The 15,624-nt window shown below is 39.5% G+C and overlaps 3 protein-coding genes across 4 annotated transcripts; all 3 read right to left on the bottom strand.

The window, feature by feature from the left end:
* Window positions 1–227: 227 nt before the first annotated feature.
* On the bottom strand, window positions 228–6,861 carry herpud2 (HERPUD family member 2). 2 transcript variants are annotated; one of them, XM_017428573.3, is made up of 8 exons: window positions 6,726–6,861; window positions 4,594–4,656; window positions 3,914–4,012; window positions 3,542–3,699; window positions 2,530–2,655; window positions 2,115–2,432; window positions 1,392–1,503; window positions 228–950 (listed from the first exon to the last, which is right to left on the bottom strand). In XM_017428573.3, the coding sequence occupies exons 3-8, from the start codon at window positions 3,998–4,000 to the stop codon at window positions 765–767; spliced, it is 987 nt and encodes a 328-aa protein (XP_017284062.1). In that variant the 5' UTR covers window positions 4,001–4,012; window positions 4,594–4,656; window positions 6,726–6,861; the 3' UTR covers window positions 228–764. The 2 variants fall into 2 exon arrangements, with proteins under 2 accessions (XP_017284062.1, XP_017284061.1); XM_017428572.3 differs by having other exon boundaries at window positions 3,914–4,015; window positions 6,726–6,860.
* An 816-nt stretch (window positions 6,862–7,677) lies between these two features.
* Window positions 7,678–9,415, bottom strand: pkdc (protein kinase-like domain containing). Its single transcript, XM_017428590.3, has 2 exons — window positions 8,897–9,415; window positions 7,678–8,434 (listed from the first exon to the last, which is right to left on the bottom strand). The coding sequence occupies exons 1-2, from the start codon at window positions 9,250–9,252 to the stop codon at window positions 7,843–7,845; spliced, it is 948 nt and encodes a 315-aa protein (XP_017284079.1). The 5' UTR covers window positions 9,253–9,415; the 3' UTR covers window positions 7,678–7,842.
* Window positions 9,416–10,556: 1,141 nt separating this feature from the next.
* On the bottom strand, window positions 10,557–13,045 carry LOC112450973 (C-type lectin BfL-2-like). The gene is made up of 3 exons (XM_025008694.2): window positions 12,716–13,045; window positions 12,009–12,103; window positions 10,557–11,386 (listed from the first exon to the last, which is right to left on the bottom strand). The coding sequence occupies exons 1-3, from the start codon at window positions 13,023–13,025 to the stop codon at window positions 11,291–11,293; spliced, it is 501 nt and encodes a 166-aa protein (XP_024864462.2). The 5' UTR covers window positions 13,026–13,045; the 3' UTR covers window positions 10,557–11,290.
* Window positions 13,046–15,624: the final 2,579 nt, after the last annotated feature.

The raw sequence follows: 15,624 nt of genomic DNA, 5'->3' as shown, positions 1-15,624 counted from the left end.
AATAAAGAAAAAATAATGTTGCTTTATAATATCAGATATTTAGATAAAAGTGTGCTTACAATAAAACCTAACTGTAAAGTAGCTGAAATTAAAGCAGCGAAGGAGCCTAAATCATGTGTGTGTATGTGTGTGTGTGTGTGAAAACCAACAACAGTAATGTGTGTGTGGACGCTGCCACCTTCAGGACGTCAGAAGAAAAGCAGAATGAAGTCCAGGAAGGAAACCAGTCCAGTTAAAGTGCAGCATGTTTTATTCCAAAAGCATAGATTGAAGAATTAAAGATGCGTATTCTTACATGTGTAAACAGATGATACACAGAGAAGCGTCTGTAAGCACCTCTGTGCAGACATGAAAACGTCGTAAAGGAGATTTTTGTTATGGTTTGTTAAGGACACACAACTCCCTCTCACTTCAGGGAGATTAGAATATTTTTTTCTTTTCATTTGAGTCACTTTCCTCAATAAAAAAAACTTTCAGACAGCATGACTTCATCACTGCTCGTAATGACGGCTCTGTTTGTCAACGGCGCTCCTCCACAAAAACACCACAGACGAATGAAAAAAGAAAAATCCTCACCATTGAAGAGTTTACTCCATTAACATAAAGTAACATTCTGTTAAACCACAGTTTGTTTATTTTCACACTCTCCACAGCTGCAGGCAGCAGGGCAGACCTCTGCTTCTTGTCCAGGCATGAATGAAGGCGTTTGACAGGTGGAGCAGGTTTTTAGGACAGTAACAGAGATTCTGTAGTGTTACGTCTTCCTAGTTGGCCGGCTGCGGCCGCCCCTCTGGGATGAGTGAGGTGAGGAAGGTGCTGATGAAGGACCAGGCGATGGTGAGGAAATTCGGTTCCTGGAGAGCAGCAGCAGCCTGGACCTGGTCCTCTGGACCTCCAACACCTTCTTCACCACTGTCATCATCCTCCATCCCTTCGTCCATCATACGTTCCTGGTAAAGGAGTGGAACATTTTAACCTTTGGATGCTCTGTTTACATTCTTTAACATCTACTTTAACAGAAAGCATTCAGAACTATATATAAGAGTGTTGAGAAAACATTACCATTAACCTTCGCTCTAAAAGCCTTCTAAAAGAGGTCACATTTAACAGTAGTCGACTTAAAGCAGGGGTCTCCAATCCTGGTCCTCTCCGGCCACCATCCTGCAGGTTTTCCTTGTTCCTCTGCTCCAACACACCTGATTTGAATCAATGGGTGATTAACAGGCTTCTGCAGAACATGAAGAGGTGATTTAACCTCTGAATCAGGTGTGTTGGAGCAGAGAAACAGGGAAAACATGCAGGATGGTGGCCCTCCAGGACCAGGATTAGACACCCCTGACTTAAAAAGTGCAGTGCAGAAAGGAGAAGCTTAAAGAAAGTCCTAAACTCACCATTTCCTGTATGTCCTGCTGTCTCTGCCCTTCATTCTGAGGAGCGCCGGGCCGCTCCGCTCCTCTGAGGTTCTGCTGCTCCGGTCTGAAGGGAAACCAACGTGCCTGGTGCCTGAAAACAGCAACAAACTCTCAGGGCTTCCTTTGAAACTCGTTTTAGAAAAGGAGAAACCCAAAAATATCTGCTCACCTATAAAGAACTTGTGTTTATTTCAACAAGAACCTTTTTAATACTGCAAGGAACAAACAAAGCTTTTCTCAGGCTTTTAAATTAGGTAAATAAAACATCAAGTCTCTAAGATCACTGCTGATGTTTTCCTCCTTGGTATTAAGATTAAACCTGAACGCTTCAGGTAAATAAACTGTTAAAAATGAGCTTACACTTGCTAATCCATCTGAAAATGCTCTGACGGAAGAAATGTACTGTAGACAGACAGGAACACCACCAGCCTTGAACTGAACTTTTCAAAGCCTAAACAAGCTTCTTAACAAACAGAACCAAAGACAAAACTCAAAAAAGACCTCATTTTCACTCTAAAAGCCTAGAAAAACCTGAGAGAACTTGACTAACAGAGTTCAAGCTGTGTTATAAATCTCTAAAAGGCTGACTTTCACACCTGTTGAATCTGTAAACTGATTTAACTGTTCGCTGTACTTGTCCCACTTTCCTAAGGAGGGGCATGTCAGGAGCTCCTGGCAGGACTGTGTCTGAGCGTGACTCACAGGTAGATGAGCAGCATGGCTCCAACCACCATGACGAAGCGGCTAAAGGAGGAGTAGAAGTAGACGATGCTGAGCAGGACGCCAGCTCGCGACACGGTGTACAGCCAGTCCAGCCAGTCGTGGTTCAGCTCGTCGTCGTTTAAAACCGGCCCGCCCTGGGCGTTCATCTGGACGGGGTTGGCCGGCTGGTTCTCCTGTAGGGGGTTCTGGGCCGGGTTGGGACCCAGCGGAGGTTGAGTAGCTTCGTCAGGCTGAGCGGGCTGAAGGGGTGAGGAGGGGGGTGAGGCGGGAGGCTGAGCGGCAGCTACAGCAGCTTGACTACAGAGGAGGAACGGAAACACATCAACTCACGTCACGTCGAACAGATCGTTCCACTGACGATCTCTGAGCGCCTACAAACGTTTCTGTCACTCACTAGTGCATGTAGTAATGCCGGGCGTACATCTGCTGCCACCACAGGATCTGCATGGGCACGTACATGGGGTTGGGGGGCATGTCGGCGGGGAGGTCGCCTTGCAGAGGGACCCGGGCTGCATCTGGGCTGTGGAAGAACAGAATACCATAAATCTAACCAACATTTACACAAACCAGAAAACGTTGGTCTTTAAATTCACGCAGCATTTCCCTTTAATCTGACATTTATTGAACTGAAACGTCTTTCAGTCCGACACATTTCAGCCCAGCCCTGCCGGTTCACTCAGTCATCTGTGGCTTTCTGAGAATCTCTGTTAGATGTGGTGCCTGTTCAGGTTTTTACACGACGTTCTGTTTTTAATGAGTCTAAACTGATACGTTTGAGAACAGGAGGAAAATTCTATTTCTATTTTTAAAAAGTGTACAAAAACCTTTTGACATAAGGAGGGTTTTATTCATGTCTGATCACATGAATAATAAACAATCAGCTGTTTTCACCCCGACAGAAAAAAACCCTGATAAGGTGATTAAATCTGCGGGGATTTTTCCAATCTGCTGTTTTATTATAATATTCACTTCACTATAAACACTTTCTATTATCTGAACTTCTATCAGTTAAGATAATAGAAATGTGCATTTCCTTTTTTGCTACGTAGATTTAAAATTAGATGGGAAAAGAGGTGTTTTTAAATTGATATCATTCTGCAAAGACATAATTTTGTTTTGTGGTTAAATTTCAAATTTAAGCTGTTAAACGACTTAGCAATGTTTCTAGTGTAAAAAAATCAGAAGTCATATCAAAATGTATTTATGTCGCACATAAAAAACAACCCTTGTTGACAAAAAATAAGGTATAAAACAGAACTAGCATATTAATTAGACATTTATATATAAGTAGTTTTATTTTTTTATGTGAAAGTGGATCATCTTTTTAAGGTTAGTAAATTCATTCTACTATGTTGGTTTCTATGATGTTTGTCTCTTCAGGTTTAAAGGTCGGTGGAGCAGCTCACCACGGAGGGACGCCGGAGGAGCTCTGGGACGTATGAGGGGGAAAGCCCCCCCGATACCTCAACCCATCGTGAGTTTCTGGGACAGAGGAGGAAGAGTCCGACTGACGGTCCAGATTTGGTGTGGTGGCAGGGGAGGGGGAACCGGTGCCGTCTGAGCTCTGTGACGACAACACAAACACAAAGTGAAACTAAGGTTCTAAAGAAACTCGGCAGACTGCTGTCTGGAAATGATACAGACTCAAAGACCTGTAGTAGGACTGAATAGTTTCCAGCATCTGTCAGAGTTCGTACAAAAAGACATTCTGTTAAATCTGTCACCTGATCAATCGTTAAACCAGCAGATTAAAACAAGGAAGTGTTACGTTTACTCACTCTGGAGTCAGAAGCAGAGGAGCTGGATGGACTCTGAGGCATTGGCGAGCCTGGGGGACCAAGAGAAGTACAATCCAGATGCATCATGTGGAACTCATCCTGCTGCGGGTCAGCCGGGCCGGACGTGAGGGGAGCGACACGATGACAACAGAAAGAGGAAAGTTTACAGCAGAAATGACCAGAATCCAAACACAAAAACCCCCTCCTTTGTTGGGACAACATGCGAGAGCCTGTTTCAGTTCCCCACAGACACATGAGCAACAACTGGACAAACACCACTCCTTTAAATACATTATATCTGTCTTTATTTGTTCTCTTACAGATAAAACTGCTCTAACTGGTTGAGTGTGTAGGGATTAGCTGCACGGCATGTGTTTATTACACGACTGAACTTACTGTTACAACAATCCTTCACGGCTCACAGTTACAAAATCTGTTTAAATACTATTAAATATTAACTGCAACTTGAAACAACCCACTTGGATTTGCAGAATTTGACCGAAAACTATAATTATTACAAGCAAACTTAGTATCTCCTGTATTAAAACATACACAGAAGAGAGTCTTTAAGATGAAGCGATTCCCCAACAAAAAGCCAGATATCAAATTATAACACAATTAAATAATATGAATTAATCTACAGGTATTACAGCTGTAGACAGAGTCAGAGTAAGTCTTACCTTTTTAAAGTCATCGTGTTAAAGGAGCCTTCCTGATTTCACCAACTGCTAATCTCTGAACAGCTGAAAAACAAACAGCATCAAACATGAACACAGAGAAACCAAAAGCAAACCCAGGAAGGCTCGTCGGGAACATCTGCCCCGGGCAACGAAGAACGAAGACATTTCCTGGCAGTCGAGGTAACATGGTGCTTCAGGTTACTACAAATGTTTTCTTTAACGCATCAATATTTATCTACCTGCTTCCAACGTGAACTATCCGACTGACTTCTTAACTGAAGCTGAAACTTTCTACAAATGTTTTCTACATTTTGATGAAATCCATAAAGATCCTGCATTTTAGTCATAGCGTGAAAATAAAACTAAGATTCTGGCTCGCAAATTATTATTATTATGAGATTGCCCACAACTTATGACATTTTCTGCAAGTCCTAATCTTACATCAGCAGGTTGAACAGCTCAAACTGTCAGAGATGGTTGTTCTTCAGTCTGAATGTCCTGATGAGGCTGTTTTTCAGACCTGGTCCAGGAACAAACAGATCAACACAGCCTCTAAAGGGCAGCAGTTTAAATGTGTTTTCCTTTTTTTTGTTTCAAACAACATGACAGCAACAGTTTTTGTTTTAGAGTTACTTCACGGCTTACTAACTTCAAAATGTTCTTCGTGGTAAAACCAGAAAATACTGGATTTTAAAAAATGCTGTTTTTCCTCTTGAAACACGGGTGGGAACGAACCCAGAAAGAGCCTGCAGGTAAAACTGACCCTAAACAGCAGCTAACAGCCGAACCGTCGGCTTGGTTTCATTTCATCTTTGGGATTTTTTAAAATCAACAATTTAAAAAAGAGTTGAGCACTAATTTGATAAATCCACCTAACAACAAAATGATCCAAAGGTTTTTATTTGAGATTTAAAACAAACACAGTTTTCCACTTAAAACTAAATAGAAACTATTAACTTTAAAAGCAGGTTTTTTTCTATAAAACACAGCAGTGTTTGAGTCCAAACTTTGAAAACCTAACTTTTAAATAAAAAGAAAAGACTGAAGGTTTACACAGATTGTTCTCTGAAAACTTTCCAAGCTTCATGAAGAAATTATAAAAACATCAAAACCATTTGAAAAGTGAAACACTCTGGAGAAACCTTCTGTTTTTCCTATAAATTACTGACTTAAAACAGATGCACATTAATTCATTCTGTAATTTGTTGAGTTTAAAATGTAAAAACTTGAGGACGTAACTTTAGATATGATGAGTAATCTGTAAATAATCTGGGAGGATTACATCATTCAACAAATGTTTTAAACAAACAATGAAACAGAAAAGTTTAAGAACAAGATAAAGTTCCAGGAGGTGTTTTAGGAAGTCTTTGGAAGATTTTAATATCATATTTTCTGCATGAAGATCTTTAATTAGGACAAAACTGTAGTTAACACTAAACTGTAGCATCTTGTTTGTTTTAAAACAACTTTCTGTTTTATTAAAATCTAATGCAATAAAGATTTGTTTGATTTCTGGAATAAAAAATGTAATATATTAACTTTTATTGCGGACCATTTTACTTTGAATAAGACTTTAGACTGAAGGTGAAACATAAATAACCATTTTATAATAAAATAAATGAAGACACTGTGAGGTAACTTTTTACTGTTTGTTAATGTTTAAATAATGAACAACACGGACCAGTTTTATTTTAGCTAAAACTTATAGTCTTAATTTAGGAGCAGAAAAGGTTCTGGGACATAATTAAGCAAGAAAACGGATCGGTCCAAACAGAAAGTAAATCTGACACCTACCATCTTACATAATTACCTTTAAACTGTCCAACCAACTCAGCAAAGGGCTAAATCCCCCCAAACAGGCTAAACCAGGAGGTTCTTACTTCACTTTGGGCATTTTTAAACTAAAGTACGAAACCCTGAAGCAAATAAAGAACTATTAATGCCGAGTCAATCTCGGTGTTTCGGGTATTTTGTGATCATGAAGAAAATGATTAGCTTGTTAGCTAAAGCTAGCTTTGCTGTGGTTCCGCAGCGACTGATTATTAAACCGTTTCCGGAGTGACAGCACGTTTATCTGATTAAACATGATCATTAATGTCAGGTTTTACTGCCATAAAGTCGTCTTTTTGTACCTGTTTACTCTCCTGTGGCAGACCGTCGTCTCTTCGTCTCCGCTCGGCTCGCCCCGCTTTGTTGTTGTTGTAATGTCGACTGCGAGCGGAAACCACGTGACCGCCTCGTTCACAACAGCTGATCTGTGGGTTTGCTCCTTACCGGTCTGCCGGCGCACGACCCGGCTACAGTGATGACGGGCGGAGAGGGGGGAGTTTAGTTTTAGATAGAAAGGGAAAAGAGGCGTCACCTTAATAATGAAAATTTATTATGATATTAGCCGTTGATGACGAATGTGCAACAACACTTTCAATAAAATAACCTGCGCACACTGTTTTTAATTTTATATATTCAACAGATTCATTAACTTTATTCATGCATGCTTTAGTTTTAATCTTTGCATTTATTAAAAAAACCCTCACATATAAAAATTAGTGTTTATGTTTATGATATAGGAGGGTATATTAGACGTTAGCTCGTTAGCTCGTTAGCTCCGCTTGAAATGGTGAGCAAACTCCGCCTGCTCAGTGCGCCACTATATTCACCGGTGTTGAAATGGTGCGGACCCAGAAGTTAAGAAATTTAAAATAATGACTAGGAATTAGTTAGAAGTGAGTTATGATGCTAACAAGTGTTTTAACATTTTAAAATAAATATTAAAGTCGTGATAACAAACTAACATTAATAATAAACACTATTTTATTATAAGATCTTATATATAGGGACAGTATTTTATAAATCATTCTATTTTAACCTTAAAATTGTATCTTATTAATATTATTTTAGTTTATTACTGAACAAATATCTGTTGTTTTTCAAAACTGGAGGTGTGTGGGAAACAGAATTTCATGTTTTTGTGTACCATAAGAATGAGAAAAATAAGGAATCAAGTCTTAAACAGACTGGAATAGACCAAATTAACACATTCTTTAGATTTAGATTGTTTTAGTAAACAATAACAGGATTTCTCAACAACGTTTATTCAACCACAAATGACTCATTAGCATCCCTGACAGAACACAGAGGAGGAAAGTGCTTGAAGTTGTTTGTTAGAACTTTTTTTTAGCATTTGATTTTAGATTTTCAAGTTCAACACTCGTATTTTAATGGTTAGGATTTGTGCTTCTTTGTTCTTGGTTACTGCTTCAGTTTGTGCAGAACCTCCTTGGTCAGCTGCTTACTGTATCGGTTGATCTTCCAGTGTCCCGGCATCCATCCCAGCAGAAAACGATGAAAATCGGTCCACGCGAATGCAAACATCTCCCTCCACTCGTTCTCAAGAGCGTCAAAGTCCACGTCTTTTTTCACGCACAGCTTCAGTTCGGTGAAGTAGTGCTCCAACAGAGCCGGCACCCTTTTGTCACACTCCCTCTCGTCCATGCAGCTTCCTAGAAAATACACAACATCTTTCATCCCGCACCCTCCACCAACATACTGAAAGTCCACGGCTGCTACATCCTGTCCACTCCTGGAGAAGCAGAAGTTAGCCAGCTTGGCGTCTCCGTGGACGATGGTCTTGAAGTGGCACTCGTTGAGCTTCCTGTCGATGTCGGCGGCTGCAGCTTTCAGGTCGGCGTCGTCCATGGCCTCCAGCTCGTCAGGCCGGGTCTCCAGGTGCCAGTAGGTACCAACAGGCCACAGACCGTCTGGTTCCACACCCAGGAAGAGAGCGTGGAAGTGGGCAAGCCAGCTCAGGCAAGCCCGTATCTCTCTGTCCCTCACACTGGTCCTAAAAACGACAACATTTACATCCAACATGAACAAAACTCTTCTAAATAATAATGTTTCACTCATTTTCATCTAAAGCCTCTAAGGGCTGGAAAAGAGGGCTTTTTTTTATAATTTTTGGTTTTGTACAGTACAAAAATAGATCAACAAACAGCTAATAAACCTTAGAGGTTCAGCTCTCTTACTGCCAACATAATGTGAGTGTACCTGCTTTTAGTCAGCCCAAAATCCATCAAACTTGAGCCAAATCTTCACGTTCAGCTCATGACTTGTTAGTATCTTGTTAAAAATTCTTAAAACTGAATCCGTTCTTCTCTTAAAAAGGTAAAAATTTCAACTATCTTTAGCTTGTTTGGACTTGTCAGGTATTAATAAAGCTCTTTATTCATCAAACAGGTTATTATTTATTTAGTCTTAATGAGATAAAAGTAGATATTTGACTGAAAGTCTGCAGTGGTCCTACCTCCTCTGGTCATAACCCGCCACATCCAGGTCCTCCAGCAGCATCAGCATCTCGTCGCCATAGGAACGGGCAGCCAGGCAGGATGGGATGCGGCAGCTCGGATTGGTGGAATAGTTCTGGTACCAGTGGGTCTCCACCTGGTAGGACCTGACCTTCCGTCTGTGGGAGCGGTCCGTGTGCTCGGCCTCCTCCGGGAACTTGACGTGCTTGACGACCACCGAGGGCCGCTCGCAGCCGTCCAGGTGCAGCCGAACTATCTCGCCGTAGCCGCTCCACAGAGTCTGGATCTGCGCGCCGACGCGCAGAGACGAGGCTCCGCACGCCTGGAGGATCAGGTCCTGGTACTCCTGCTTCATGTCCGGACGGATCTGAGCCCAGGCGAGCAGACGGTTCAGTTCACATCGCCCAAATGTCGGCGGAAGGACGCTCGGAACCGGTCCATTACGGCTGTAAGGACAAATGAGTGGTTCGTCCTCAGCTTCCTGAAGCGGCGCGCTCTCTTTTTCTTCTTCTACGGTTTAATGGTGGTTGGCAAACCACCTGAAAAGGTGCGTTACCGCCACCTAAGGTGTCGGCAGGACCTTGACAGAAAATAAATCTTATTAAAGGAGAAATGAAGCGTTTTTTTCCGGTTTCCTCTCGTCCTCACAGATAAAGAGAGACAAACTTTACCTTTCCTCTTTCCACCTGTCTCTGACTCTGTTGTTCTCCACCTGATTCTGTTTACGTCTGTTTTACAGATTATCAGTTTTGTGCTGAGACTTTCCGAAGTGTACCCATCAACGTTCCAATGTAAACAAACAACTCGTAATTGTTGGCAACAAAACACAACTTTGCTAAAATTTGTCACAAATTATGTGGTAGACTTTTGGTAGTGAATGATACAAATTTTTGTTGTTATTTTTAACATAGATGATGCACAAATAGAATAAATCTAATCAAAAAAATTGAAAAATCACATATTTTGACAGCTTTTATGGATTTAAGTTTGTTTCTCTCAAAATGACACGATATGTTTTCTCTCTTCTTTATGAGCCTCACATTCCATAAACACAGGCTGAAGTGTTTCTGGTTTACTACATTTATATTATTTTTTATGATTTATTGAAGAGTCTTATTAAATTTGCTATGACCCATTCTCCTTTTCTAATGTTAATAAAACTGGTTTTCTCTCTCTCTTCCATTTCACACATAATCCAGATCTGAAGTTAAACTAGCAGGATTCATCTTGTGGATGAAGTTATTTTGGGACACCATTTCATTATTGTACCCACTTTACAAATAATCAGGAGGTTTGTTTGGTTGATTGTAGCTCATCTGCTGCTGTAAATCCTCTCTCTTTGCTCCATATTTGTATTTGTAATTACTGCTGTCATCATATTTGTAAATTTTGTGTTTTTCTTCCCATAGATACCGGACCGATCCCAGGTCTCTTTCCTGTCCTCTCTAACGCCAGACGGTTCTGGTTCTGGTTCTCCTGGAGGTTTCTTCATGTTAAAATGGAGTCATTTCTTTCCACATTTCTTTCAGTGCTGCTCAGGATGGGAGATCGAGATGAAGTGAAAACTTGTTGCGATCCGCTGGCTTCCTTAGACAGACGGATGACTTTTGTTGTGACTTGGCAATATATAAATAAACTGAATTAAACTGAATTATGTTAACAGAGTTTTATTTCAAGTACACACAGGTTTTTGCTATTGTTAGATTATCATAAAGTGATGCTGCTTGAACACCTTGTAAACAAAGATTAATAATAATTTTTAAAATAAACTTAAACCAATAAAACACACAGATACCGTAAATCACCGTAAATTAAATGATGTATTTTAGGCTCATAACCAGGAATTTTACTCAGCTAAAGCTTGAATGTTGTTTCTCATTTTTAGATCTTTTTGAATAAAAGCTTCTGTTAATCAGCTGAATGTAAGAAAAATACATGAACATAACTTTTGATAACCAGAGTGCTGAATGTCTGCTGTGAGCTGAAACTAAAAGAAGCAGAACATCAGCTAAAAGGCAAAAGGTGCTAGCTAAAGTCGCAGTATGGCAGCTGAAAGCTAAAAGTTGCATAAGAAGACAGAAACAGAACCATCTCGTTGAAGCAGATTTTAAAGAGAATGATGTTTAAAAATGACAAAAACAAAGGTCACAGCACCCATGCTCTGAATGAGTTGAATGTTTTGATATATGAATGACTAAAGTAGAACAAAGTAACAAAGTCACCTTGTTGTGACTACCCTTAAAATAATCCTTACAGTTTACCTTACATATATTATTACTGTATAATACAACAAAGATTGATTGTTTGTTTTATTTACTCAGATTAAAATGCATTTTTCTTCTGTAGTGACGTTTTATCCTTTAAACTCAAGTCCAACACGCCCTCAGTCGTCATCAAGGAGTTTCTTTGACAAAAATCTTTCCATCTGGTTGTTTTAGCCATGTTGTCTGCATAACATCGAGTCCATCTTCAATCAGCTTTAGCTCCATCTGGCAAAAAAAAAAAAAAAAAAACAAGATGTGTTCTCTTATCTCTGAAACCTGACAGAAAACCATTCATCAAGTGCGCTTGAATCGCTAAATATTTGACTTATTTAACAGCAAAAAAATAAAAACACAAAACCTACCACTAAATTAGAATTATTTGTTCTGAGACAAACTACCTCAGTTTTCTGTTTTTAAACGAACGAGCAAAGAAATGTAACATTCTCACATCATAAACTGACACAAAAGGAGGGAGATCATTTAAATTTGTCTAATTTTTTCAGTCCAAGACTTCTACCTTTATTTCACTGTAACTTCTTTTTATTTAGTTGTTTGTTTATTTGCTTTAAGAGGAACCAAAAGACCCAGTAAATGTTTAAAATAAACCCATTACTTCCTGCAGTAATATAGACACTGCATGTTATAAATCTCTAACAAAAAACTTCTTAAAATAGCTTTGAATATACTGCTGATTGTCACATAAAATGCACAATAATTTCATTTTATGTTTCATTTTGACACCAGCGTGTATTAAAAGTGACTTTAGTGCAATAATACAGAAGAATAAAATATATTTTGCCTGCATGCATCTGTCTTTGCGCTAAGAAGAACCAGTTGTCATATTTACCTGTTTTAACAAAGTCTTTTGCACGTTGGGGTGATTTAGATTCAGCGCTGAGGGTGACAGGTTGAGTCTCACTTTGACATACGTCTGTTTGGATTCTATGGTGGAAAAACACAGCGACAGACGAGCACATCAGTTAGGAGTTGTTCGTTTGCTTCAGGTAAAATGATTGCACTCTAAAAAAAGAGGAATTTAAACCACAAATATTTAGAAAATACAGAATTTAATCGTAAACTCTGCATTTTCTGCTAAAACGCAGTGTGAAAACTGTGCTAAATGACTGAACTTTGCTGAAGAAGATGAAACTGAGTTGTTGAAGCTAAAATAAGCAGAACACTAGCTAATAGCCAAAAGTATCAAAAGGCAAGCTAAAAGCTAAAAGCTGTAAAAAGCTAGCTTAAAAGTAAAAGTAGCAAAACCGTAACTAAAACCTGAAAGTAACTAAATGCTACCGAGAAGCTAAAAGTGGCAAAACACTAATTAAACCTAAAGTGAGTTAAAAAGGCTAGCTTAAAGGTTAAAGTTGCTAAACAATAGCTAAAATGTCTTAAATAAGTTAAATATTTTGAAATAGTAACCAAAAGCTATAACATGAATCTCCTGAAGGAGCTGAATGGTTGATATATGAGTGGATATAAAGGCACAAAGTGTGCAGAAGTAATTAGATTGAAATAAAAATCATTAAACAAAGTATTCTCAGAAATCAGGACCTGGGTATTTGCAGGAACAGAAGAACGGATGTCTTTCTGTGCAGTTCCGTCCTCCCCATCGCCCAGATTCGTTCTTCAGCATAGCCGCGCACTCGCTGCTGTCATCACTCCACACCATCTGATCTGCAGACCAGAGTCTCAGAGAGGAGTCCCCCTGGTCCGACCAAACCCAGGGGTCTCTGAAGAGACCGATCCACACCTCCGTGTAGCCGATTATCTCCTGGATGATCCCAGCCTCAACGGGGTTCCTCACACTGGTCAGGTCTGTGTAGAAGGTTCTGCAGAAGGTCTGAGCCGAAGTCCAGCTCATTACTTCGTTAATCAGAATGTACTGAGCTTTTCCATTTTTTAATACTGAGGATAAAAAAATAAATATCTTAGTAATGTTTATTTTCTGGTATTTGAAGGCCTTATTATTATTATCTAATTGCCTGAGTGAATGTGTGTATTCATTTATGAATCACCAGATAAATATTAATGAAACTCTCAGAAAGTAACCAACTCGACCTGATTTAAGATGGCCGCCACTGCTATGCTTTAACAAATGCAAAAATGGTTACAACTGAGAGTCATCCCGAACACATAATGTGAGCACTAACAGATCGCACAAGGAAACTTTGACAAGGCAGCGGGTGATATGCATTTCTTCAAGCGATGCCACTTTTATTCTGAAAACTTTAAAGTAAGTTCTTCTCCTGCACAGGTGAATGTTGCAGAGATTATTTAAGTCCAGGTAGCTGCAGTTTCACAAGGCACAGCAGATTGTTATAGTCTAAATTTAAATGTTTTTCCTCCCTACCAATATCATTAACAAACCAACAGAATTTTAGAAACATTACATTTTAATCTATTTACAAATCATAACATTAAAGACAGAAAAAGGAAATTATATTTGTTGTTTCACTGCCCTTCTATCATCTTATTTATAAATGACTAAAACATTTGATAAACAACAGCTGTTTAAAACTTGAGCTGTTTGTTTGCTCTGTGAGGCAAAGCTTTTGTTTTGAAATTGGTAAAATGAACAAATATTATTGTTATTATTAGTTATTGTCACTATCAATATTTATTTTATCATCTCAGTTTAAGAAAAAAATGCTATGAAATTCAGAACATATAATGTTTTTGTCACAGTTCTTATACAGTGACCAAATACAGTGTGGGAGTTTATCAACATCCTTTTATCCATTCTGGGATTGCAGCAGAAATCTACCTTATATTGGTCTGTAAATTGTCTGTATATTAAATTTAAAATATGTGGTTCTCACCATCAACGCAAACTGAAGGGAGGGTACTGGAACAGGGAAGTGAATACATATATCCCTGTTTGTAAGTCCCACAGTGATAGGTTGGTTGGAAGAACCAAGGCATGTAGTCTTTTTCTCCTTTCTTGTAGAAATCTTTGTGGGTCAGAGACCAGTGCCAGCTCCTGGTCTCCCCTTTCCACATCCCAAACCAGATGGCGTCATCGTATTTGCCCTCGATAAATGACAGGATGTCACCCATCTCCTCCATGTAGTTGAAGGTGGCGAGGTCAATGCACTCCTCCCTGCAGCGGATCTGCGCCTCCTTCCATGTTTTCGGGGTGAAAAATAAAACAAACCTGTATCTGGCAACCTCGTCTGCGCTGGCTTGCAGAAAGGAAAAGCACAGTCCTGCGGGAGGAAAAACATAATCGTACAGTTTGAGTTGCAGTTTTAAAAAGGTTATTCAGGCAACAACAACAACAAAGTCGGCAGCTGTTTTATCGGTTTTAAGAAAAGCACAGAGACATTCGGAGTAACACTAACCTGTGAGCAGAACAAAATGTGTGATTATTTCCATGGCCGTAACGAGGTTCACTGAAAGAGGAAAAATCAGATTTTATTTTAAATATTTATTAAAGGAAGCCCTTCATCTTTTAGAATATAAACATCTAGTGTCTTATAAAAACAAGAATTTCCATAAAAACAGAGCTTAGATTTGTTTTTTTCTCATCACCTTCAACTTTTTTAGTTTGTTCTTGCCACTGAGCATTCAAAAGCTAAAGTTAAAGTATTTCCCTGTGAACAAACTGACAGCAGAGGCCTGTTTGTGAAAACGCAGTTAATGCAGATCCGTTTGGGGTTTCTGAGCCAAAGAGATGAAAACGTGGTGAGATTCAGCTCTGACCTGAAGCAGAACGAGCCAGAGAGGAACCAGGAGTGTGAGAAGAAACAATGGTTGCCTACTGTCTCGTTCTACACACTTTCGAAGCTCACTGATAGTCATGACTTCAGCCCTTTTTTTGGCTCCTTGTTGAGACCCGAGCAGCCGAAGCCACAAAGGCTCAGCGAGAGAAGACTTTTTTACATAAAACTCATGAAAGTCCTGAATTAAGATGAATGCAAAACATCTGCTTGAAGGGCAAGCCAAAGACAAACCCTTAATCCTGACAAGCAAAGTTAAGAGGCAGGGTGATTTTCTATTATTTTTTTAATTTTGATGTTTTTTTCTTAACGAGGCAGGAAAAAAATGGATTTAAATTTTATGTTTTGTGGTCAGTTTAAAGTAGAATTTTAATGGGGGGAAATGCATGTCAGAAATATTGATGGTTTGGGCTTTTATTTATGTGCTGATTTCCTAAAGAGTTACGGGAATCTCCTCCTCTGTCCTGCACTTCTAAAGCTGCTCAAGTACCAGAGTCTGGAAGGAGTCTGGAAGGTACGGGAGCTCAATGTCGCCCCAGAGACGCCTCGAGAAGAAAAACGATAAAAATAACATGTCTCTGTCCAGACTCCGGTGATCTCCCTGCTAACCAAACAATTTTCAACTGAACGCAGCTCCCCAGCAGCCAGTGATACATGCTGGAAACCCTGCAGCTCAGATAAGACAGACTGACATATTTTTAGTTCCGATTATTTCAAGCATTTAAGCAGCAGTGGGCTCCT

The sequence above is a fragment of the Kryptolebias marmoratus genome, linkage group LG16, assembly GCF_001649575.2.
Source record: "Kryptolebias marmoratus isolate JLee-2015 linkage group LG16, ASM164957v2, whole genome shotgun sequence".
NCBI classification, from domain to species: Eukaryota; Metazoa; Chordata; class Actinopteri; order Cyprinodontiformes; family Rivulidae; genus Kryptolebias; species Kryptolebias marmoratus.
Note: the sequence above shows the minus strand (reverse complement) of the source record. Positions and strands in the feature narration are given on the sequence as shown.

Excerpts from the sequence above, each read along its gene's own strand:
- herpud2 (XM_017428573.3), bottom strand. The coding sequence starts at position 4,000 with ATGATGCATCTGGATTGTACTTCTCTTGGTCCCCCAGGCTCGCCAATG. Across the intron at positions 2,656-3,541 it reads TCCTCCGGCGTCCCTCCGTG|CCCAGATGCAGCCCGGGTCC; the intron begins GTGAGCTGCTCC and ends GTTCTTCCACAG. Across the intron at positions 1,504-2,114 it reads GCCATGCTGCTCATCTACCT|GCACCAGGCACGTTGGTTTC; the intron begins GTGAGTCACGCT and ends TGCTGTTTTCAG.
- pkdc (XM_017428590.3), bottom strand. The coding sequence starts at position 9,252 with ATGAAGCAGGAGTACCAGGACCTGATCCTCCAGGCGTGCGGAGCCTCG. Across the intron at positions 8,435-8,896 it reads GCGGGTTATGACCAGAGGAG|GACCAGTGTGAGGGACAGAG; the intron begins GTAGGACCACTG and ends TGTCGTTTTTAG.
- LOC112450973 (XM_025008694.2), bottom strand. The coding sequence starts at position 13,025 with ATGAGCTGGACTTCGGCTCAGACCTTCTGCAGAACCTTCTACACAGAC. Across the intron at positions 12,104-12,715 it reads CTGTTCCTGCAAATACCCAG|AATCCAAACAGACGTATGTC; the intron begins GTCCTGATTTCT and ends TTTCCACCATAG. Across the intron at positions 11,387-12,008 it reads AAAAGACTTTGTTAAAACAG|ATGGAGCTAAAGCTGATTGA; the intron begins GTAAATATGACA and ends TTTTTTTGCCAG.